The sequence below is a fragment of the Miniopterus schreibersii genome (genome assembly GCF_964146895.1).
Source record: "Miniopterus schreibersii genome assembly, chromosome: 11".
NCBI classification, from domain to species: domain Eukaryota; kingdom Metazoa; phylum Chordata; class Mammalia; order Chiroptera; family Miniopteridae; genus Miniopterus; species Miniopterus schreibersii.
In genome coordinates, this window is record NC_138111.1 from 6,390,350 (window position 1) to 6,414,462 (window position 24,113).

Consider the following 24,113-nt stretch of genomic DNA (forward strand, 5'->3'; position numbering starts at 1 on the left):
CCATGGCCTGCCCAGCTAACCAAGGGCACAAGGTCATTCCTGGCCAGCTGCCCAGCCAGTGGACTCACTGTCAGGAAAGAAGGTGGCTCAGCTGGGGGAGCTGCCCCAAGGAGGCTGGAGACCTCCCCCTTGCTCTGTGGACGTCAGTTTCCTCATTGCTCTAGTCCAGCCTAGAAAAGGCCCACACAGCCTCCAGGAACCCGGGTGGCCCTGCCTTCACAAGGAGGCCAGGAAGGGAAGGAGAGGCACAGGCAGGGGCAAAACTGGAAACATCCCTGACCTGGGACTTGAGAGTGAATACATTTGGTGAATGTGGCTGAGGCCCCACAAGGACTTGTTAGAGATGACAGGCATGTCACAGAGTCACCCCCAGTCTCAAAGGCCCAGGACTGGTGCAGCCCCTTCCCTTAGATACTGGTCACAAAAATGGGTGGCAATGGAGGGATGAACTCCCTGACTCCACAGCTGCTCAAAACTAGACAGGGCAGGGACCCAAAAGCCAACTGAAGAGGTCCTTGACAAGGTCTACAGTCCATGGAGCTCAGGACACCAGGAGTAAAGGACTGCCTGCTGGCCCCTCTACCTGAGCCCTGGGTGCCACCATCAGCTCCCCACCCCTCTGCTCCAGCTCCCTAGGCCAGCCAGCAGAGAGGCAGGCAGGCACCTGGGCCCATGGCGCAAAGGGAGCTCTCCCTTCAATGGACACATCCTTAAATGCATACAAGGGTGTGTTCTTTCCCCCCCTTCTTTCTATACATTGGGCTCTAAAATCTGGGCCATCCCGCCACCCGCATTAACTGCGTTAAGGAGGAATTATAAAAAGAAATCAAATTTCCCATAGCATTTGAACGCCATTAAAATGCCAAACAATAAACTACCAGGCTGCAAATTAGATCAGTGGAAATATCAAACACATTGAGGTATAAAATCCATAATTGCATTTAGTGGCAGCCGTCCCTGGAGAGGCCCTGCTAAAGATCATCACAGCCCCACATATGAGAAGCTATTGACAGAAGAATAAAAATCGACAGGCCAACCAAATAAACCGCGCAAGCTTCATTAAATATTCAGCGACAGAAATTTGACTATTCCGGGCCTCTCCCTCTTGGTCCCCTCCTGAGCCCTTCCCTGCCCAGCTGGAGGGCTCAGTCCCAGGCCCTCCTCCCCAGGCACCAACAGCTTGCACTGGCAGGACCAGGGCAGGGGGGCAGGGGAGGGGGTGGGAAAGGGGGGCAAGGCTGCAGCAATAACGGCTGGGGGGGCTCTACCGAGATTATTATTGTTGGGTGGTGTTATTAGCTTTCACCCTAGAGAAGGTGGCCCCGAAGTCTTTAATTAGGTCATTACGGGGTAATTTCCAGGAAGGTTTTAACTCTTTAGCAGCTGAAAAGCCTCCAGCCAGAGTCCAGAGGCCCAGTGGGCCTTAGAGCCTGGCCCCCAGTGGGTCAAATGCGGATGGTCCTGGGAGAAGGGCCAGGCTTTCTTGGAGGTCCCTGGAGGTTCAGGTTCACCTGCCCCAGGACACACAGACGCTGAGGGGCAGACTGGCCAGGACCTGCCCTCACCCAACCCTGGAGGGCTGGGCCTGGATTCAGTGGGATCCTCATCAGGAGGAGCAGGACCCCAGCCCACAGGACCCCACCCTCTTCAGGGTTTCTCGGGCTCTGCCCCGCCCCCTCAGCGCCTCTCCGCTCCATCTCTCTCCCAATTATTCTCACTCCTCCCCTCCTCTCCTCCCGGCCTCTCCCAGCCCCTCCCTCCCCTCGGTCCTCCCTCTCTCACTCCTCTCCCCCCCCAGGAGCCGGGCCATGTATAATGCATGCAGTGGAAGCACCAATAGGATTAGGCACCTCCGCCCGCCTTTGAGGAGAGAAAGTTTATGTAAATGACTGATGACAGCGCTATTGTGTGAGGAATATCAATGGAGTAATTACAGTTACATCGGCGCCCGCGCCGCCGGCCCGTGTTAATTTTTCACCGGCTCCCCCGGGAGAGATCGGAGCGCGCTCCGAAGAGCACAGCTAATAATGGGAGCTCGGAGCCGCCGCTGCGCCACGCGCCCCGAGGTCTTTCTGAGCAGACTGCTAAGCACTGGCTGTCTCCCCCGAGAGCCGAGAACAGAGATAAAATGATTAAAAACTGCCAAGCGGGCCTGGCAATCACTCGCTCCGCTGTCAGCCCGAGACAAGACAAATCTCTGCGATTTTTCTCTTCCCTCCTCTCCCTTTGTGAGCCCCTGCGCTGGGACATGGGGGACCAGGTGGGGTTGGGGTCAGCTCCCCAGGGTGGCAGGGCCGAGGGCACGGCAGTGGTGGTGGAGGTGGTCTCCAGGCTGCGGGTGGCTGCAGAGGCCAGCGGGGATTGGGGGCCTCATGAGCCCAGCAGGCGGTTCCACCCCTCTGCCCAGAGAAACTTGGTCAGTGTACACCTGTCAGGGCACACCTGTTGGGGGCCATGGGCTAGGGCACACCTGTGAGGACACACCAGCTGCGGCACACCAACTGGAGCACACCTGTCCTGACCCATCTGTCAGGGACACCAGCAGGGGCTCACCTGGACTGGGGGCTCCTTGGGCTCCAGGAACCTTCCCCTGCCTAGCACTGTGCCATCTGACCCCCCTCCTTACTTCTGGGCCCTGAGACCCCAGCCTGGGACCTTGATGAGGCTTCCTGACCAAGTCCAAAGTAGACCCCCTAGTTGAGGCCATGGAAGAGAAGGGGGAGTGTGTGTCCCTTCCCAGGGTCTGGGCCCCACTTGGGGATGCTTTCTGGGTACCCACACCTTTGGTTCTAAAGCTAAGCCTGGGCCCAGTACTGGAGGAGAGGAGGAAAGGGGGGAGGAGGAGAGGGGAGGAGCTGCGGACTGTTCCCACCTCAGGGAGGGAGTGAAGAGGGCGCCCACATTCTGCAGCTCCTCTGCAGCCCCAGCAGTCATCCATCATCACACCCCACCCTCCACCCTCTGACCATGATAAAGGTGAGAGGAAATTCCTGCCGGAACCTGGGCTGGGCTCGTAGCTGGCCACAGACGTCACAGGCCAGGAGGGGCCATCTGCTGCTCCTCCTGTCACATCCAACCCACGTCCAAACACACACACACACACACACTCAGTGCCTCTCTGATGCATGTGTACACCCTCCCCATGCCCTGCCATCTCAACCCACAATGGCCAGGACCTTCACACACAGCATCCTAACGACACACGCACACATCACGCACCACGGAACTGCCCATGTCCGTGTGCGCTGAGATACAGGCAGCACGCCCTCCCACGCTGCCACAGGCACAGGCACGCACATGCATGCGCACAGACACCCGAGCTCACTGACACGGCGACAGGCAGGCACTCTGTCGCAGGCGCAGACAGGATGCGCGGGCACGGGACACGCCGCGGAGCAGCACATCCAGACACACAGCAGCACACGCAGGGACACACACGCTGACCCAGGCGCCGTCCCTCTCCGGCTCTGCGCTGGCACTGAGCGTCTGACAATAAGCCGTGGCTCTGGCGAAGGCTCTGAGCCTGCCTCCTCCGACGCTGCCCCCAGACGCTGCTGTTCCAGGTCGCCCGCGCACACGCCCACCACCGCCAGCCACAGCTCAGCCGCAGGGAGCCAGGCAGGTACTGCAGTGATTGAACACTTTGGGGTGATTTACAGCAGTGATAACCCCATTACAGACAACGTGGCACTAACGCTAAACAGAGGTGGGGCTGGCAGCTCCAGGCTGGGGACAGGGTGCCAAGAGTGGCTGGTATCTACACTAGGCCTGGCTGGTTCAGCCGAGACCAGCAGCTTTCTGCCCTCTTGCTCAGGGCTCCTGGGCCTCTCCTAGGCATCGTGGCTGGAGCGAGGGCTGCCATCTCACAACGTGCCGTGTGCCCACATACACCAATACCAGTGTTAACACACACCAGTTAACCCTTGTTGACACGGATAGACAACTCACACAGACGCGTGCCCAGACGCACGCACACAGAGACATGGTGGATGCCTACTGCCCACTGACATGTGTCCCACACATATTCTCTGAGTGCCCACCACAGGCAGGCCCTCACGAAGTTCGGGTCTGTTGACACGCAGAGAGACACGCATGCCCATCTGAGTCACAGCCATGGGCATTCAGTTGCGCACACCTGAGCACTGCCCTGCAACGTGCCCTCTCCACCTCCACCGCTTCCTCCCTAGCCTTGCCCTGCTCTCCCTGCAATGCATTCAGCAGTCAGAGTGAATTTCGTGCTCAGATCTGACCACTGACACTCCCCTACTTAGAATTTATCTGGGCTTCCAGTGGCCCCTGGAGTAAAGGCCAGACTCCCCAGCACAGCCTCTAAGATCCTGTGTGATCTGACCTCTCCCTACACCCAGAGCACAGCACACTTCCAGGACCTCACACATGCTGTTCCCTCTGTCCAAAAGCTGCTCCCTTCCCCTCTTTACCTAGATAATCCCTCTGCCATCAGCATGGACAGCTCTTCCTCCAGGAAGCCCTCCTCCACCCTACCCCCCAGTCTGGGAGAAGAGTCCTCAATGGCCCATGCTTCCTCCCTCAGTCTTTAGCAAGCTGCTGCCAGGGATGTGCCCCTCTCTCCCACTGGACAGCGACTACAGGACTGTGTCTGCCTTGTGTTCTTAGTACCTAACACGAGGCACACAGTAGCCTCACTGTAAACACCAGGAAGAACTCAGTGGGGTCCTAGCTCCTATGTGAGACTGAGGCCTGCAGAGGGTCATCACAGGAGGGGACCGGCATGATGGATGTCCAGAGAACCCTGGGGATGCTGGGATGCCCTTCAGTAGGACACAGCTGCTGCTCTGTCATTCATCACCTCCAGTGCCCCATCCTGGGCCATGGGAGGGGATGCCCCCCACTGTCCACCACTGAAGGGCCAGAAGCCCATGGAACAGCCTCTGGCTCAGGCTGCCTGGGTTCAAATCAGGCCTCAGGGTCTCACCTCCCTTCCTGGGAGGCAGCACCCATGATGCCAAGAATTATTGGAATTATTAGCAGTCAGGTCTGAGTACAAACCACCTACTTCCCAGCTGGGTGACCTCAGAGCAGCCACTTAACCTCTCTGGGCTCCAGTTTCCTCAGTTGCAATCTGTGAGATGATGACAACAATGATGATGATAAACAGCAACAACCATCTCTTCACTTGCTGGAAATCTTGATGTGGGCTTTTAGGCTGCCCAGTTTACAGGTGAAGAAACTGAGGTTAAATAACGGGAAGTGATGGAACCAAGATAAGAACTACTAGGCTCTGAAACACACTTTTTCCTTTGAACCTCCAAGGTCATGGATGACTGTGTTGTGTCAGCAGGCCTGTGCAGAGAATATTAGTATGGTCTGGGCTTGTCAGCCTCTATGCCTTTGCCCAAATAGTACCCTTAGCCTGGACTGCCTTCCCCTCCGGTTGCAATTGGTTTTTCAAAAACTTCTTATATCTACTTCCTCTATGGACCTGTTTCCGATCCCCCCAATCCCCATAGTCCACCCCCTTGCCTTTGTGAGAGCCCCAGGATGTTCTACCTGCTCCCCCGTGTGACAATGGTGTGTGGGCAGTGAGCAAGTGGATGACAAGCAGTTGTCTGGAAGAGGAGTATGGGGGTGGATCAGGGAGACGCAGGGGCTAGAGTCAGACCTGGTTGTGATGTGGCCATGGGATGTGGTGGAGATGGGGGCGATGCTGGACGGAGGATGCCGGTGGACCCCCATGACCTTTGCTTGTTTCCTGCCTCCCAGAGGGCACTAATTCTGTCCTGCCATGCCCCGTTCCGGCTCCCACTGTAGGCTGCCTGGCCCCTGCCTCCACATCCTGGGGTTTTAGGAAGAGGGAAGAGCCTTGGCCCAGCAAGAGTCTCCAGGATGGGCCAGGTGTCCTCCCACCCATCCTCCAGATCCACACTTGCTGCCATCCCACCCATCCATCCAGAGTCACCCACCCGATGCCATGCCATGCCATGCCAGGCAATGTGCCTGGCCATAGGGAAACTACCGCCACTCATTCATTCACTCACACACAGACACTGAGCCATGGGCCAGGCTTGGGGATACCCTGGGCAGAGGTTCTCAGATCTCAGTGTACACGAGTACCCCCAGGGGGCCTGCTAGGGATGCAGATTCATAGGCTTTACCTCAAGAGTTCAAGTCTGCCCAGACCTAGGAATCTGTAATCTGCATGTTTAACAAGCACTGCAGGACAGACCTAAGGCTTGGGGAAGGGGTTGGGGTGGAGACTTCTTGAAACTGGTGACTCTTGTGCCAAGCTTTCTAAGAAGGAGGACTTTTCGAGAAGCAGAAGACAAGGGACATATACTACACAACCATTATAGCCTGAGCAAGATGTAGATGTGGACAAGTGTCAGAGATGTGTGGGGAACAGCAGGTGAGCTCATGGCTGAGCACAGAGGGGGTGGGGACTGAGGGGGACTGAGGAGGGCCTGGAAGGCCACGCTGATAGCCAGGAGGAAGAAGACATTTGAGAACAGGCCTTAGGCCAAAGGATCAGGGAGAGTTCTTTTCCTGCAGGCCTGGTTTTAGCTCAGGCCCACTCAGACCTCCATTTCAAGAGGCCATAGCCTGAGACTCAGGGAACCAGGACCAGCTACATAGTTTGCAGGGCCCAGTACAAAATGAAAACCCAGAGTATGTGTTCATAAAGTATTAAGAATTTCAAGAGGGCGACAGGAGAGCATTAACCCAAGCAGAGCCCTGAGTGCAGGGCCTGTGTAACTGCACAGATCACATACCCATGAAGTAGGACCTGTCAAGGACTCAGCCAAGTAGGTCACCCTTGCTCGAACCAGCCCAGAGTGCTCACAACCTGGGGTTCCATCACCTAGCTGCAAACCCCAAGCCTCTTTGACTCTCCTTTTGTCCCATCTCCTCCTCTCAATCCTCAGAATAGCCTCCTAGATTTGGCTTGAATCTGTCCCCTTTCCAGTCCCCTCTACTGCCCTCACCTCCAAAGAGACAGTCTCTAGTCTCCAATCTCATGCACACGCTGCCAGTGTCATCTCCATAAAGTGCCTCTCCACTCCTGTCACCCCCTGTCCAATAACCTTCGATGGCTCCCTCCTGCCCACAGGATAAAATCCAAACCCTGTTGCATAGCTACCATCCCCCCTCCCTTCTGCAGCCCCATGTCCCAGCAGCCCCTAAGCAGCCCCTCCAGCCAGACTCACTGTCCCAGCCCACTTTTCTCGGGCCACCAGTTTAACCCCTAGTATTCCGGCTACCAGTGCGCCTACCTGCACTGCCCTCCCCAAATCCTCCTCAGTTCTAGCATTCCTTCTCACAGGTAGCTGCCCAGGGTAGCCCAGCACATAGACTCTTGCTGTCCTGTGTTATAACCAGACCCTCTGCCCATGGCCCTTCTCACAAACAAAAATTGCTCACATTTACTGATATGGCTCTTTGCATTCATCACTTCATTTACTACAAACACAGAAGCTAGGCTCTTTGATTATCTCCACTTACCAGCAAGGGAACAGAGGCTCAGGGAGGCTAAGAACTTGCTAAGGGTCACACAGCTAGAAAGAGGCTGAGCCTGGAGACCAGCCCAGCCAGTCTAGCCCCCAAGCTATTCCCTTATAGTTTCTTTTAATACTAACTGAGCACCTACTATGCATCATGCTCTGTTCCAGCTGAGGCATGGTACACACAGAGAACTCTACCAAAGAAACTGCCTGACACATATAGCCAAAGTCAGATGCCTGCTCAGGCCCAACACAAAGAACAATGGGAGCATCAGTAACACACCTAACAGGAGGACACTGCATCTGCTTTCTCCTTTAAAGCTCATTATTGCCCTAAGGCAGGTGTTTGACCCTGAGGGAACTGAGGCACAGAGAGGTCAAGCATCTAACTTAAAGTCACACAGTCAGTAAGTGGCAGAGTCTAGAGGAAACTTTGAACCCTGAGGCTCCAAAGCACTGGCCTCTTTCCTCTGTCTACATGGCTAAGAATCTGGTGAAGTTGTCGGCCTCCCAAGGAATCAGCTCTGGGTTCACAAGATCAGAGAAGAGGCCAACATTTCCAGGACAGGGGCTGTGTGGCATGATTTCTGCTTAGCTCTGCCCCCACTCCTCACCACACCAGGAGCTCTCTGGGGGCAGCTTAGCCAGGGCCTGGTTGAGCCACTAAAGGCCCCCAGCTGGGTTCCCGGAGAGAGGCAGCAGTCTCTTACCCAGTACCCATCCTGGCCTCCTGCCACAAGCACTCCCCAAGCAGAGGACATGGCTGATTCCATGATACTAATATCCCTGTGCCCTGGAGCAAAATGTTTCTTTTTACCAGTTAATATTATTAGCACTATTATTACTGTTATTTTAATTTAAATCTTTGACATTCAGGGAACTGTTTTTCTGCAGCCACAAGGGCACGTCTGTGGGAGGATGGCACCTCAGTGACTGGCCTGAACTCTCGCCATGTGGACGGTTGGACCAGTGGGCGGCCAGCTCCGGCCTCCTCCAGGGGTCTGCCGCTGCTCACTTATCAGGCTGACATCCCACAGGGGGGCCGTCGCCCTGCCTGCCCTTCTGGCTCCAGGCCTGCCAACTGGAACCAGACCTGGAGGGGTGGGCGGAGGGGGCATGTGGGAGGGGGCCGAGCCCTCACCACAGGCCCCTTTGCAGTTCAAAGTGACACACTCAGGCGGCTATCCCCTTCAAAGGGCAGACAGCGCCTGCCCTGAGCTGTTGGACCCTCAGCCTGAGCCCCGAAGGCAAGACAGGGGTAAAGGTGGCCCTGTGAGGGCTGGCCAAGCTCCCAATCATGGGGTGGGCCTGCTCCCCTGTCCCCTGCCCAGAGCTGGAGGGAACATCCTTCCGGGTAGCCAACTGTACATTAAAGTGCAATCTTGGGGAAATCACCTCCCTTCTCTGAACCTCCCTGCTGTCCTGGTGTATGTACAAAGCTCTCAGAAGGCACTCAGCAATGGTCATGTGTGATGGCGACAATGCTGCTGCTGCTGAGCACTCACCACCCCAAAGTCAGACACTTGAGTGTGATTCCCATCAGCTGCTCACTGGCTGTGTGACCCAGGGCAGGTCACTTAAGTTTTCTGTGCCCTGGTCACTCATCTGTACGATGAGGCAGGGCACAGACACATGTCTCCCCTCAACACCCAAATATGCCCCATCTAATGCCAGGGTACTTGTTCACCCCAAGTGAGACCCACCAAGAAGGCTTCGTCTGAGTGCTCCCCTAACCCTAGGCCCCTCAAGGCAGAGGAGGGTCCAGAGGACAAATCTTGGCACCTGCAGATGCTGGCTTCATGACGGCGCAGCTCTCAACTGGCTGTGTGACCCTGGGTGTGTGGCTTGACCTCTCTGAGCCCCAGTTCTGCCACCTGGAAACCAGGGTAAAGAACAGAGCTTTTAGGAACTCTCATCAAGATCTGGAGTGCTGAGGGCTTGGCCCCTAGCACAGACCTAGCATGTGCCCAGTAGGTGGTAGCTCTTATCATTGCATTGCCATCTGAAGCTGTGTCACCTTGGGGAAATAACTGCGCCTCTCAGGTCAAGCTTGAGTGCTGCAAAATGGAAAATAATAATAATGCCTGCCCTGCGGCAGTGAGAAGATTCAGTGAGCGAGTCCCCATCAAACCTTTACCACAGGCAGCAGTGAATATTGGCCGTTAATTATGAGGCATTCATTCAACAAATAACAATGAGCTCTGGTGCTCAACTACACAGGGGCACTAAACTCAGCAAGGGGCCAGACTCTGTCTCCCCAAAGGATTGCTGAAAGTTTCTCCAATCCCAGTTCCACTTACTAGCTGTGGGACCTTGGGCAAGTTACTCAACTTCTCTGTGCCTTGGTTGTCTTCTCCAAAAACGAAAATCATAATGGTACCTAGGTCACGGCGCAGGTGAAGACCAGGAGCGCTTAGAGCAGTAATGTGTGGTAACCACCGGCACTCACTACGCATTAGCTGCTGCTGCCCTGTGCTCAGGGGGCTGAGTCTGCCTGTCAGCAAGCCCCCTGCAGCCAGGCTCCCTTCTGCAGCTCACAAACTCGGGAAGTGTTAGCTTCTGAGAGGCACCCCCAGCTCCTTGCAGAACAGAGGCTTCTGTGGGCTTCCTCCCTGGTCTGTTTCCCCAGCAGCTGGAGCACTTAGAAAAAAACTCCCAGCCTGCTGGGCTTGTCAAAGCAGGGCCAGCTTTACTAGAACCAGGTTTGCGCGGTAATTTTGTGGTCATAAGAATTATTTTCTTTACATACTGCTATAGAAAGGGGAACTCCTGGCTTTTTTTTTTTTTTTTTTAACCTAAATGAAGACACCATCAAGGGTAAATGTGCTGCTGGAGTTTTTAATAAAAACATGATGGAGGAAAACATTCAAAGCTCAATAATCAGAAGCAATTTGCGTCGTGAGCGGAGATGTGTCATTCCCGCCCTCCACCCCCTTGGCTGTGCTCTGTGCGGGACTGGCTTCAGGGCTGGCGACTTTAGACCTGTGGCAAAAATAATGAACAGCAGTGCGCTTGGAGATAGCCTGAAAAATATCCTGGGAAAGAAAAACATATGCCAAAGAGTGTGTTGTAAAAGTCATATTTCATGCCTGACTTTAGAGAATGTTAATAAGGATTAGAACCATACTCCAACAGAACAACTATCAGTCAAGGCAAGGTAATTAATTCTGCTTCAGATCTCTGCCCGAGAAAATGAAAGCGGTAAGTGTTGTTTCACAGCATAGAGACTCCATCGCACCAGAACAACCCAAGAACTTCCAAAGCCATGTTCTGAGCCCAGCTGAAAGAACACTGGCTGCTGCTGGCAGCCTGAGCTGATCTGTCACCCTGTAGATTTGGGGGATCTTTTCCGAATTGTAACAATATCAATTTTTTTTTATTTCAGGATTGGCTAATAAATATGATTAAGATAACACGTCCCAAACCATATGTCCTCTGCTTGGCCTCCAACATGTGGAGGACAGATGTGTCTTCCATGTACAGATGACCCAGCCGGCTGCTTCCCCAAGGTAGGGACTCTGGGAGACAGAGCCCCAAGAGGTCCTGGCAGCCCGCTGCTCCCCGCCCCCCCCCCCCCCCAGTCAGTGCAGAGAGGAAGGGCCAAGCCCAGGGTGTTTGGGAGTCAGACATCAGATGAAGGGATGGTGGGATGTGGCATTGTGCTCACCTGGCTCTTGTCCTTCAGTGTCCCAATTTAGAAGATAAAATTCCCAAACGCACATGTTCCAAGCTATGAGAAAAGCTCCCAAAATATTTCATCATGGAGGTTCACCTATTACCCCTAGCCCCTCTCAGGAACCAGAATCGAAGGACCCTTTCCTCTCAGTGACCTCAGTCTAGGGAGGGCAGAGTAGGCCACTGCTAAAGCCAGAATCTGGGAGAGGGTTCTAGAAAGAATTGTGGAGTTGCCACACTGAAAATCCTTAACCTGGCAGTGGGCAGGCTGGGGTTCCTGCCCCCATTCTGCTACACTTGAGTGAGCTTTTGGACAAGTCTAGGCCACACCTGGGCCTCAGTCTTCCCATTTCTGCAAGGACCTTGAAGAGCCCTTCAGCTGGGACATTCTAAAGCAGTGCCTGGTGTGGTGGTGGGTGTGGCCCTGCTGCACCCTTGCTGTGGTCACCGAAGGGGGTTCTTGGGTGCCATAGAGAAAGCCAGGACCTGAATATCAGGCCACAGAGGCCTGGGCCTGTTGGTATCAACAGCCAGCAGGGCTCCAGCTCTAGGAAGAGGCGGGCAGCAGGCTCAGAGGCTAAGGCTGGTGTGAGCCCTACCCCCCCAAAAGGCTCTGGGCCAAGGTATGAGTGAACGTCCTTCTTAGCTTTCCCTTGGGGAGAGGGGGAAGAAAGGAGAAGGGTCCAGGCCAGGCAGCCGGGCTCAAGTGAGCAGGGAGGGGAAGGTGCTGGGCCACAGTGGTAAATGAATGAATGAAAGAATGAATGAATGAATGAATGTCAGAGGGAGGTGGGGGCTTCCCAAACCCATCACAGCAGGCCAGCTGCAGGCAGGACACCTCCTGAGAAAAAAAAGGTTATTAAAGGTCCCTGGGGGAGGGGCACTATGACCAGGATGTGCACCAGCTGCCTCCTGGGCAGGGGTGGGATACACAGCGGCCACTTGGCAGAGCTTGGGGGGGAATCTCCCTTCTGACCAGTCAGCTCTGAGAGACGAGGGCAGGCAGACCAGAAGGGCCAGGATCCTCCTGAGCTGGACGGGGTCAGACCTCGGTGGAGGAGCTCAGTCCCTGGCTTCCCGGCCTCCTTTCAGCTGGGGCCCACTGGGCATTGATGGCCCCTATTACTGCTCAGGCCTTGGCCTCCCCTGAAGACCCCAGGTCTCTTCCCTTCCGTGCCCAGGAGCCCGGGCGGGCGGCGGGCGCTGCGGGCCCAGGGCTCGGCCGGCAGGGCTGATATGAACCATCTGCGTTGTCTTAGGCCGCCCCTCTGCCCACTGTCCCTCTGAACTCGGCCGGTTCCCGCGGGCCGTTTGATGCCTCGCAGGGTCACAGACCCCCGCACACAAATCACCGCCGCGGGGCTGGGGGTGGGGCGGAGGCGCTGAAACCTAATCCGCAAAGTTTGCTCTGCCGCAGGCTCGCTCCTTCCCTCGCTCGCTCGACCCCCCCAACCCTTTCCAAACAAGGCTTATTTTTCTTGCCAAAAAAACAAAGTTGGTATCAAGTGTTTCGAGGGAGAAAGTCTCCCCCCCCCGCCCCCCGCCCCCGGCTGGGAGGCAGGGCCCGGGCTGCAGGCTGAGCCCGCGACTGCAGAGGGGGATCCGGGAGAGAGGAGAGAGGCCGGGCGGAGGTGAGCTCCGCTTCCCGGCCCGTGGGCCGTCCCCTTCCCAGCTCTGGTCTGTCCGGCCCTGCCCAACGCCCAACAGCCGCGGACACCGGGGTCTCTGACCCTGCCCTATGCCCCAGACCAGGTCCCGCGCCCGGAGAGGGCTCCCTCCCTCGGGGCTCTCGGTCCCGGTGCGGCCAGAGATGGAAGCATCACATCCTGCCCCTTCTCCCTCCCCATAAAACAGCCCTTGCCTGTCGCTTTTACGAGGTGACACCCTGCTCTCAGCCCGATTCTCCCCGTACTGGAGTTTGGGCTCGAGAGGGAGGAGACTGCGTGCAGCCAGGCGTCTCCAGAGCACTCCCGGGGCACACTGGGGTCCCCGGGCGGCCGCCCTGAACACAGCCTAAAGCCTAAAAGAGCTTTAAAAGGATGCCCAGGAGCCGGGTATATAAGAGGCAAATTCCTCAGCACTCCCCCCCCCCCCCAGCTCCGGTGATCCCCGGCCTTCCGTCTGAGAGCGCAGGAGCCGGCCCGGAGGTGGCCAGCCTGGTCCTTTGGAGGGGCGCAAAACCGAGACGTGGGGGCGCACGGGTTTCATTCGCTGGGTGTTGGTTTTGCTTTTTTTTTTTCTTTCTCCAGCCGGTGCAGCGACCCGGAACCGCGCACAGCCGCTTCTCCGGAGCCCGCGGCTTCCCGCGGTGCCTGGAGGCGCCCGCCCGCGCCTAGAGCCTGCGCCCCAGCGCCCGCGCGCCCGCCGAGGGCCGGTCCGTCCGGCGGGCAGCCTGGCTCGGGCGCGGCCGCCACGTCCAGGGCCCGCTCAGCGCACCCGGCTGGGTCTGCGCGGCCTGGGCACAGCAGGAAAGCCCTGCAAGCTGCGGGTCGGGGGCAGCGAAAGCGGCGGTGGTGGCGAGAATAAAGGCGCCACGGCCCGGCGGAGAAGCGGGTTTCCTCGGGGGGCTGAACAAAGGAATTCGCCCTCCGAAGAAACGGGCCGAGAGAGCGGCGGGGAAGGTCCAACCCCGAGGCGCGCAGGAGTCCGAGCGCAGGAACGCTGGTCCCCGCGATCCAACGAAATCCGCCCCGCGGAAGACCCCAGCCTGGCATCTCCGCGTGGCCTCTCGGTTTTTGTCAATCCCGCTCTCAGGGGGATGGCGGGTGCGCACCCCCCAGGGCCACCCTTCCTGGGAAGAGGGGACGGAGCGCGCCCTGCTCTCCGTCAGTGCAAGCAAAAAATAAAAAATAAAAAACAACGCCCCCAACCAGTATCCTCGGTTGGTGAGGCCGTTGCCCCCATTTCCCGGAAGCTGACAGTTGAGGCTCCTGAAAAGCAACCCGTTCTTTCTCCCAGCCCTGCCTGCTGCAACGCTTGACCGGCTCGGGAGACCCAGGCGGGCGCTTGGAAAGAAGCGGCGGCGCCGGGGGGCGACAGGCCGGAGCCCCCCCTCCTCCTGCCCTCGGAAGGGGTGGAGGGGACACGGTTGTAAGGTGCTCGCCCCCTTTTCTCTGCTGGACATGAATAAGGGGATTAGGACGGCAAGTTTCCGTCGCTCACTCCGTCGGACAAAGGGCCCCGCGGTTCCAGCGGGGCAGCCTCTGATTAAACGACAGCGCCCTGTCACTCAGCACCATCCTAGGTACTTGTGTTCGTGACATAATCTTATTAGAAGATAAAACCGGCGAAATCCTTTTCATAATGAAAAGTTACATTTAATGGCTGGACTCGCCCCCCCTCCCATCGCGGACCCTGCCCGCCTCCCCCCGTTGCTGTTGGATATGGCTCGCCTGTAATTGGCATTTAAAGCACCAGGTCCGGGGGAAAAACGGGGTTTAGGGTTTTTGTAATCCCCCTAAACTGTCTTTGTTCGAAATCTCCACAGATACAAGTCTGTTAAGAGTAAATATTTGTGGATTGATACAACCACATGTCCCCCCCGCAAACCAAATCTGAAAAAAAATTCCACCCTCCCGCGGAGCTGGGGCCGGGGCGCGGGAGGTGGGGGCTGGGGCCCGAGGCTCCGCGCGCCGAGAGCGCGGCTTTCCGGCCGCTTGGCCGCCTCCAGGAGCTGAGGGACTTTGCACATTTCTCAGGCGGGAAAAAGGTCTTAGGCTCCTTCCCCCCCCCCCCCCAATTTTCTGTTCCCTCAATAAACAAACCTCCCGAACGCGCTGCTTTTGGGCCTGCCCGAGGGGGTCGGCGGGAGGGCTCGGGGAGGGGCGCCGGCTTTGCGCCCTTCCGAAGGAAAATGCGGACTCTCTCTGCCAGCCTCAGTCCCTTCCAGCGGGTGTAAGTGGCTCCGAGGGGACTCGCTCCTCCTGCGCCGTGGGAGGCCCTACCCAGCGGGACTCCCCAAGTCCAGCCCAGGAGAGCACCTGGAGCCGCCAAGGGGCCCCCTCCCCCGAAGCGCGGAGGAGCGCGAAGGCTGTCGCGAGGGCCCCGGACTCCGGGCTCCAGCCAGCGCAGCCCAGCCCGTCCCGGGATCGGGTTCCTTCATAAATCAGCGGCTGGGTGAAAGGGCTGCGCTTTAGAAAGGGCAGGACCGTGTGCGCGTATTAGAGCGCGCGGTTCCCAAATCCGGGCTAAACCCCTGGTGACACCGAAATTCATCAACCGCCGCTGGCGCCCCGTGGCTCGGCTGAGGAGCCCGGGAGCCGAGGAGCCGGTGCACCGAGCTGCAAGACCCCTCCGAGAGGTGGGCCCGGAGGAGGGCCCGGGTGGACACCGCCGAGAGCCGCCCCCCACCTCCCGCCCGCGCGCCCGGCCTCGGAGGAAGCTCTCCCACCGGGAGAAAGGCAGTTATTCTAACCTTTTTCCTTCCCTCGCGAAGGCTGGCCCTACTGGGCATTCCAGCGCGAAAAGGGCAGTGACCCCTACCCCACCCCTCCCAACGCAGCTATTCCCCCACACCTTCCAGGCTGGGCGCTCTGGGGAGAATCCCAACTGTCCAGAGTGGGAATCTGGACCTTCAGGAAGGTCAGGACATGAGGATTTAGGGATGCCATCAGCTGGGGAAATGAGACACGCCTGGGGGAAATCCTCTGCATTGTAACTCTGGACCTGGGGGAAGTGCCTTAACTCCTTCAGCCTCGGTTTCCTCACCTACACATGGAGCTAGAGCGATAAAGGTCAATACACGTATCCCAGGCACTCGAGAAAGGCCAACTCCTTTTCCTTCTAGGTGCATCACCGAGGCTGCCCCTCTGGGGTCAGGAAGGCTCTGCTCCTGCGAGTTCACGTCTACACTGGCCATGTTCAAGAGTCTGTTGGAGAAAAAATGAGACCTACATGCCTCAGTAGTACTGGGGTGTGCGTGGCATCCATGCACAGGCTGCTGACTGCCTGCCTCCAAGGACCAGTTTCTGACAGACAGCCTTGCCCCATTCCTTTTTCAAGGGAACATTTCCAAACACAGGCCCCAGACCTGGCCGAGGAGCAGGAGGGTGGGCCAGGCCCCTCGGGGAGGCCTGTTTTGGAGGCTACACTCTCTAGGCCTCCCACGCAAGGCAGACAATGCATTCCTGCCAGGCAGGGCGGCTCCGGCTCACTTCCCTGGCAGGCAGGCAGGAAGGAAACATACATTGACTGAATGCCCAATGCAGGCTGGCACCTTTGCATTTGTTTCAGTTTATCCTCAGAGATTAATTCTCTTTACCCTGGGAGATTGGAATTCTCACCCCTATTTCACAGAGAAGAAGACTGAGGCTCAAGAAGAACCATCAGCCCTTCCCTAAAGGCCCTTGGCCCGTGTCACTGGGAGCCAGTGCCCTTCTCCAGCCCCGATGTCATTGCAATCTTGCTCTCTCCTTTGAGAAAAATGTGTCCCACAGAGGGGACCTCCGTTTGGAGGAGGTGGCCGCAGAGCATCTTGGTCCTCTCCATCTCCACAGGCTCTGAAGCCCCAGGTCTGGGCAGCCTCCCACACCCCAACAGCCCAGTAAGTAAGGCAATTCAGGAGTCACATGTCCACAGTCACTGAGTCCCCAAGGAGAGGAGGCAGGAGAGGGGGAGCAGCAGTCACACCCAGCTCCAGCTTGTCCCAGCCCAGCGCTGCTGCTCCTCTCCCATCACTGCTGCTGCAGCCGGGGGCTGAGGCACCTAGGTGGGGGTGGGAGGAGGCTGGCCTCCTGTGTTCCTGCGTGCTCACTCAGCTTTCTGCATCTAGCCAGCAGCTCCGTGTGCTCCTCACTCCCACCAGCCCTGGTGGGCACCTCTGTTGCTCTGGGCAGCCCTCAAAACCCTCCCCGGCTGGCAACCACCTCACAGTTCCCAGGGAAACCTCTTATAGCACAGGCCAGCCAGGAAGCAAACATCTTTGTTTCTCCTGGAACCGGACCCCAGGAACCGGGTTTTTCCTTCAGCGACACTTCCCCCAGCTCACTAAGTACAGGGCCAGCCAGGTGCGCTGCCATCAGCCAGCACTCTGGGTCCAGGCCTGTCTGAGCCAGACTCTGGATGGAGACAAAGCCCCCCCCCTTCAATGTACTCACATATCCTCTGGACCCCTACACTGCTCCTAACCCCCTTCAGGGCCCCAGGGTCCACCGGGCAGGTCTAGCGGCTGCCAGTCAAGAAGCCGAACAGAAATGGATAGAATATTGCCCCGGGAATAACAAAGGAAGGGCCCACGCAGAAATTTATTTGTACTGATCAGGAGAAGCAAAGGTACAGGGCAGCGAGGAAGTGCTGTCAGCCAGGCCTGAAACCCAAGAAAGTTGCCATTCGGAGCACAGTGGCCCCTTATACCCCACACTCCACCACGCAGCAGTAGTTAAAGCAAACACAGGCCCTTCACTGCCCCGTCAGTTACACCTTCCCCCCAAAATTACACAAACTTTGAAAGATTTTTCAGAGAGAAGATGGATGCTTCAAGAGACTTGAGGTCAAGGCTAGGCTGTTTAAAGTATATTATTAACAAATAAACATTTACTGCAGAAAAAAAAAAAAAAAAAGAGAAAAACCCTATAGGCCACCAGGGAACCAAATCATGTTGCTTTTGGCTTCAAATGACAGGAGACATTTATGACATGAATGGAGAACACCAGCCGGTCGATGAAATGGCAAACGTCTGCCACTTTGCTTCCTCTGCCTTGTGAAGCAACTTTTTCAAATATGGTTTTCAGCCTGGCCCTCCCCTCACTACCACCGCCTCCTCACTTCTGACTGCAGTGGCAATAAATATATATAATTTTGGTTTTGCTCTTTGCTGCCATCAGCACAGAGTCTAGGGGTTGGAGAAGGCTGGGTCAGCCAGAGAGCCAAGGGCCTAGGGTCCTCCTGCACCCCCCATTGACTGACAGCTCGCCCAGGCTCCTAGGATGAGCCCACCACCCCTTTCTTCCTCCCTCCCCTGAAGCTGAGGCCTGACTGTAGTGTCCAACAAATTGGAAGTTATAACTCATGTCGTTGAGAGTATCCTCCATTCCTCAGCCTAACTAATGCCAAAGTAGTACTGGGTTGGGTTTTTTTTCCTTCCTTTTTTGTTTTAAAAACCTCACAGCCGCAGGACAGAGGAAGTTCTCTGGGGAGGTACTGCCTTCCCATTAAAAAAACCTCCCTGGGCTGGAGGGTCCTTGTGACCTCCTGGGTTGGTGTTTCTCACCTTTTAAACTTCATCTTCTTTTCAGAGAAACACGCAGATCCCTGGATCTCTCCCCCATACGCCTCCACTTCTGAATCCCCCCCTCAGTCTCAGAGATGTTTGAGCTTTATTTCCTGTCACTTGAATCACAAACACAATAAGCACCAACAGTTTTCCAAATACAAAATTATAATATTTAGTGTGCTTTTCCAAACTAACCCTGCAGATTCCAGTTGTTCCCCAGTGGAAAGGTCATTGCCCTGGTCCAACGTCCACCCACCATGGCTCCCAAGAAGAAATAGGCCAGCTCGCCAGCCAGCCCCACCCCGCTGTCTGCTCTTCCTGATTAGGGCACAGTTGGCATCTGTTCTTACCCCTACAATCAGAAGTTTTTCTGCCTCTCTGGAGGTACGAGAGGGGATACTGGGTCCCATGGAATATGGAACCCTTACTGAAGCCCCACTGGGTGCCCTGTGTAACCCTCACAACTCCCTAGGAAATGACATCATCATCCCTAGTTTGCTGATGGAGAACCCATGGCTCAGAGATGGGCAGCCACCTGGCTAAGATCACACAACTGCTGAGTGGTGGGGCTGGGAGGTGAACCCAGGTCTGCCTCAGAGTCTAAAGCTCTTTTCATCAGTGTCCCAGGCAAAGGGAATGGTTTTCCCAGCGGCGCCCTCCACACAGCTTCCATACTGAGAGGCTCAAGGCAAGCCTCGCATTCCAGCTGCACTTCTCTCCGACCACGGGCAGTTTGGCGCGGGTCCTTGAAGGCAAGGCATTCCTTGCCACACTGGTGGTGATAATAGTAACAACAATAATTTCCAGACAACAAGATGCCAGGTCCTTTGGGGCACATTATCTCAAATCCTTATAAGAATACTTTCCCCCAGGTGGGGAAGTCCCCATTTTACAGCAGAGGCTCAGGTAGGTCTCAGGGCGGCGTGGTCCTCAGCCTGGCCCCAGTAGACTGGGAGGGAGGGAGCTGAGGGTCACCAATCACATAACCCAGAGGAGATCCTCACAGCCTGCTTCCCCCCACTCGAGAAAAAAGCGGCAAACAAATTAGGCTACACAAGCCCAGAGCCTGGGGAATACAGGGTGAGCCAGGAGTCAGCTATGAATAATGCCTCCCTTCACCAGCAGACGACTGCAGCCTCAGGAAGGCCTTTGCTTACCCTTCCGCCTACAGCCAAGGTGCTGGGGTTAAATGGAGCGGTGCCCTCCCAGGGGCCAGAGGGTCCCCAGGCTTTGGGCTGTCAGAGTGAGCCCTTCAGCCCTCAGATCCCCAAGGAGAGCACTACGGAGGCCTTTTTATAAGGCAAAGCGCTGGCCCTGCCTTCCAGGGAGATCCATTTCCAGGACAGGCCCTTATCCCAGGCTGGGGGCAGGGGTGTCTGCAGCCCTGAATGAGTCCGGGGACTATGCCAGCTGGAGTACCCACCGGTGGAGGGGGTTCTGCTGGTAACTGGCACCCTGCAGTAAGGCCTGGGGGAGGCCTTCCAAGCTGGGAGATGCAGCAGCCAGAAAAGACTGGGGCCCGACTTTGCTCTTCCCCTGCACCACACCCGGGCTCTGCCGCTGCTGGTGCTCCGAGGGGAGGTGAGCCTCCCAGGAAGGCCTTTCCCGGTGTAAACACTTCCAAGGAAAGGAATGTGCTGGGAAGAGTGGGGTTGGGCCACTGGAGCTTCATGCAGCCAGCTGGGGTAAATTAAAAATACATATATATATATATATATATCACCCTGCGACTCAAGATGGCTTTTTGTGAAACTCAATCAAAGCCTCGCTGCCCCCTCCTGCCAAGATTGGCGCATCCTACCTGGGCAGATGAGCTCAAAGGGACCCTCAGCGGGGCCCTGTAACTGCGAAGGAGAGGCGAGGGCACCCGGGCAGGCCCCAATGGCTGCAGGGCACCCAGCCCCGGAGGCCGCGGTGGTGCACAGCCGGGCAGGAGCCCCGCGTCTTTCTGCGCACACAGGCTCCCGCTCGCACACCGATGAGTCTCGGGTCGCCAGACCTGGGAGCTGTCTTACAAGCGATTAGACTCCATTTTGTGACAGATTTTTGGATTCTCCTGCCAACCCTCCCCCCTTCCGGAGCCTCCTCCAGGAATTCGCCACCTCCTCAGGATAGAAACCCTTTCCAGACGAGCCACAGACGGCGAGAAAAGAGTTACATATTTCTGTTTGGCCAAGCCACCAAGAAAAAAATGGGGGGCGGTATGCTGTCATTTGTTCATGTGTTCTCCCGTGGCGGAAGGAGAGGGGTGTTCATGATTTTGCATTTGGAGGCCACATCTCCTCCTGGTTTTCTAGCCAGAATTTCTGTCCGAAGGGCTCAGGCGGCGGAGCGGCCAGAGCCTCGGGCACAGGAGAACAATCCGATGCTTTTGTTTTTTTTCCTTAGAAGGAGGCCCCCCCCCCAAAAAAAAACACATAGGGGAAAAAGGAGACTTTTGAGTTACACGTGAAAATGCCAAATGTCTCGGCCCTGCTCTTTTTGCCTGTGCAGGGCATGCCGGTGGATTTTTATCAAATGCTATTAAATTCGTCCCAATGTCAATTAATTACCCCCATGGTGCGTAAAATAATGCTGCGCTTCTGGGTGTCCAGGATCTTTGAAAACAAGTCGAGTGGAGGAAAAGAGCTTAAGAAAAATAGCCACCTCTTCCTAAGAACCGAGCCCCGCTGCTCCTCGCGGGCAGGACACGTTTTTTCAGAAGTTACAGTGCTGGGGGGTTGTTAATTTCCCAATACTGCTGACGCACAGACAAGACAAAATCGAGAAGGCACGTTTCTGTGCCCACTTGCCCGGATTCTCGTCTGAAAGCATTTACGCACAGATGCAATAAATATGCCTCTGCGATCCTCAAAGAAAAAAAATAAATCGTGAAATATATTTTTATTGTGAAAAGAACACTGCTTCCCAGTGAGCCCCTGCTTGCCTGGCTGCGCTGGCTGGTTCTCCCCGAGAAACGCTGAAGCGAGACTCGCCCCGGGAATTTGTCCCCAGGATTGTCTTGATAACAACCCTTCCTCAGCCCCCAAATAAGCCCACCTAGTGCAGGTACCTAATTGGGGTTACTGGAAGAAAGAGGGGATGAGGGAGATGGGGGCACCGTGAGGGGTGTGAATGATGCCCGCCCGGAGGCTGCAGCCCTGCTGGACCCAGACTCCGACCCGAGATTCGCCTTACTCCAAAACTGACCCGCAAACACACCCCTGCTGCACTGAAGAAGAAAGCTGTTAGGCGCCTTTTTTCTTTTTAAAACAAATATACTTTTGACAAAGCAATCACAAATGTTTAATTGTTTTGTAAAATGAGGGGGTGGGTCACTCAGCTCTAAGGCGGAAAATCCAGTTCAGATTTTGTGACTTTATAGCTCTGTGCTCTGAAGAACTAGAGGTATCCTCTTCTTGTTTTAAAAAGAAGCTCCATAAATGACTGGGTGGCGGTGATGGGGGGTTAGGGTGAGCAGCTGAACGAGCAGATTTGTACAAGAGGTTGGAAAGAGCCTTTCCAATATGAAAAAAAAAATTTCAAAAACCTGCACAAATGACTCGGAGGCCCATTTCCAGCTTCCTGAGCCTCCTGTCCCCACATGTTGAGTGGTCCAGGCCAGTGGCTGAGCTGAGTGGAAGTGGCACTGCCAGAGCCTAGCTCGGGTTGGGCAGGCAAAGCAAGTGAGGGCTTCGCGGGACGACAGGGCTTGGGTAGGCTGGAGGCTGGTGAGCTCTGCCGATGGGCTGCTCCCAGGCCGGCCCAAAGCCGCCGACCACATTTACCCCAAACCACTTTCCCCATCTGTGCTGCCCTATGCCTGCCTGTGGCTGAGATGGCTGGTGGCCTCACCTTCTCCTGGAACCAGAAACCCATCGGTCCAGGGCACAGTGCAAACGGGATCAGCGGCAGTGTGCCTAATCCGGGGGTTCTCCACACAGAGTGGGAGGCCTCAGCTGGGCTCTGGGACCAGAGAAAGAGCTGACTCTCCGAATCTGGCCCCGGCTTCTGCCCGCAGAGCCCCCCGCCGGCAAGAAGAGCAAGGCACAAAAAACAGCTCTTGCTAGGCCCCCAGACCAGGGGAGTACAGCCAGATTAGGCCCTCGTCTAGGGCTCAGCCAGAGCCTTTCAGAGTAGAACCCGATGCCCTCTGGAGGGTTCTGGCTTCAGCCACGTAGTTGGAGGGGCACGCCAGCTGCTCCAGTTTTCATCAGGGCCTGGATTTAGAGACAGTCTCCGGGCAGAGCAGGTAGGCTGCACTGACCACCAGGCACTAGCAGCCCAGCCGTTTCCCAGAGGCTTGGGCACACACAGTCCCCTCTGAGCCCCAAACCACCCGAGCAGCCTACCCACCCTGCACAGCCCCATCTGAAAGAGTTTTCCAGGCCTCACTAGAAAGTAGTCGCAGGCACCCACTTGCCTTCGCAATGCTGCCCTGGGGATTCCCACACCCCTCTTTTGGCTGTTGCATCTCTCTGCCTCCTTGTCAATCATACTGCCAGGCACAAAACCCAGATGGAAGGGAAAAAAAAAAAAAAAAAAAGCCGCATCTACTCTTATCCGTCCCCAGCCCCTTGCCAGACAAATCCACAGTCTCGGCTAAAAACAAAAGTCAGCAGGTAGAGCTCAAACCACAGCCTCTGGCCTCAACCCTGAGGCTTGAGCTACACCCAGGCAGAGCAGGCCACCCCTCCCCAACACATACATGTTGCAAAAAAGAAAGCCTGCTGGGGAAGGCTGATTGGGTCAGTTCCCCACCCCCACGGGGAGCCCCAGATTGTGGTTTGCCACCTCTTGAGGTCCTCTTCCTAGACACCTTCTCCAGCCAACAAAAATTATAGGCGCAGAATTCCCGCATGGAACGGTTTTGGGGAGGATGGGCATCCTCTCCTCTCCATCAGGGACTAAAAATGCAGCAGGGCACCTGGCAGAAAGGGGGTGTGGGGGGCCGCTCAGGCAGTTCAGCATCCCCGCGCTCCACCTCCTTGCTCCAGGAATCCCAAACCTCCACAAACCCTGCCTTTGGGCTGGAGAAGCACACAGCCAGGGCCTGACTCCCTAGAGCACTGCTTTCGTTTGGAAATCCATTCTTGATCCCCAAGTCAGGCCTCCTAGGACCGGGGCATCTATCCCCCAGCGGGCCCTGGGCCTTGTCCCGCGCACCCCAACTCGGCGGCCCAGCGCAGGTTTTTCGGACAAAGGACAGCAGCTAGGAGCTGTGGGAGGCTCCCGGCCACCCACCGGCGTTGGCCGGGCTGGGATGGTTCGCCCCTGCCAGGGACGCGCAGCCCGCGCGGAGCCCTCGGAGCTGCGGGGCCCAGCGGCGCACGGAGCGGGCGGCGGGGCGGGCGCGGGCCCGCGCGGCTGGAGCGCGGGGCGGCGCGGGGAAGGGGAAGGCAGAGGCGCTTACTGTTGGTAGTCTTGTTTGCAGTAGAGTTTCCGATCCCGGAAGTAGCAGCTGGTGGTGAGGGCTTGCTGACACGCCGCGCACTGCAAACACTCCTCGTGCCAGGACGACTCGTTGACTCGCATCAGGAAGCGGTCGGAGATGGGCCGCTGGCAGCCCTCGCAGACGGCGGGATGCGGGCAGTCGGAGCCTGCGGCGCACAGGACGAGAGCGGGCCGTCAGCGCCCACCGGCCCGGCCCCGCGTCCCGGCCGCCGGTGCGCGCAGCCCCGGCTCCTAGGGCGAGGGCAGCCCGGCGGCGCCGCCCGCCGCCCGCGCTCCCCGGGCCGCGGCGCCAACGGCCGGGCAGCCTCGGGTAGCTC

General features: G+C 56.8%; 1 protein-coding gene across 2 annotated transcripts in view; it reads right to left on the reverse strand.

Annotated features, from left to right (window-relative positions):
- LMX1B (LIM homeobox transcription factor 1 beta) overlaps positions 1–24,113 on the reverse strand; it is a 77,791-nt gene that overhangs the window by 52,844 nt on the left and 834 nt on the right. For both annotated transcript variants that reach the window (XM_081150553.1, XM_081150552.1), the window contains exon 2: positions 23,756–23,942. In XM_081150553.1, coding sequence (XP_081006679.1) covers positions 23,756–23,942 — 187 coding nt within the window. The remainder of the gene's footprint in view (positions 1–23,755; positions 23,943–24,113) is intronic.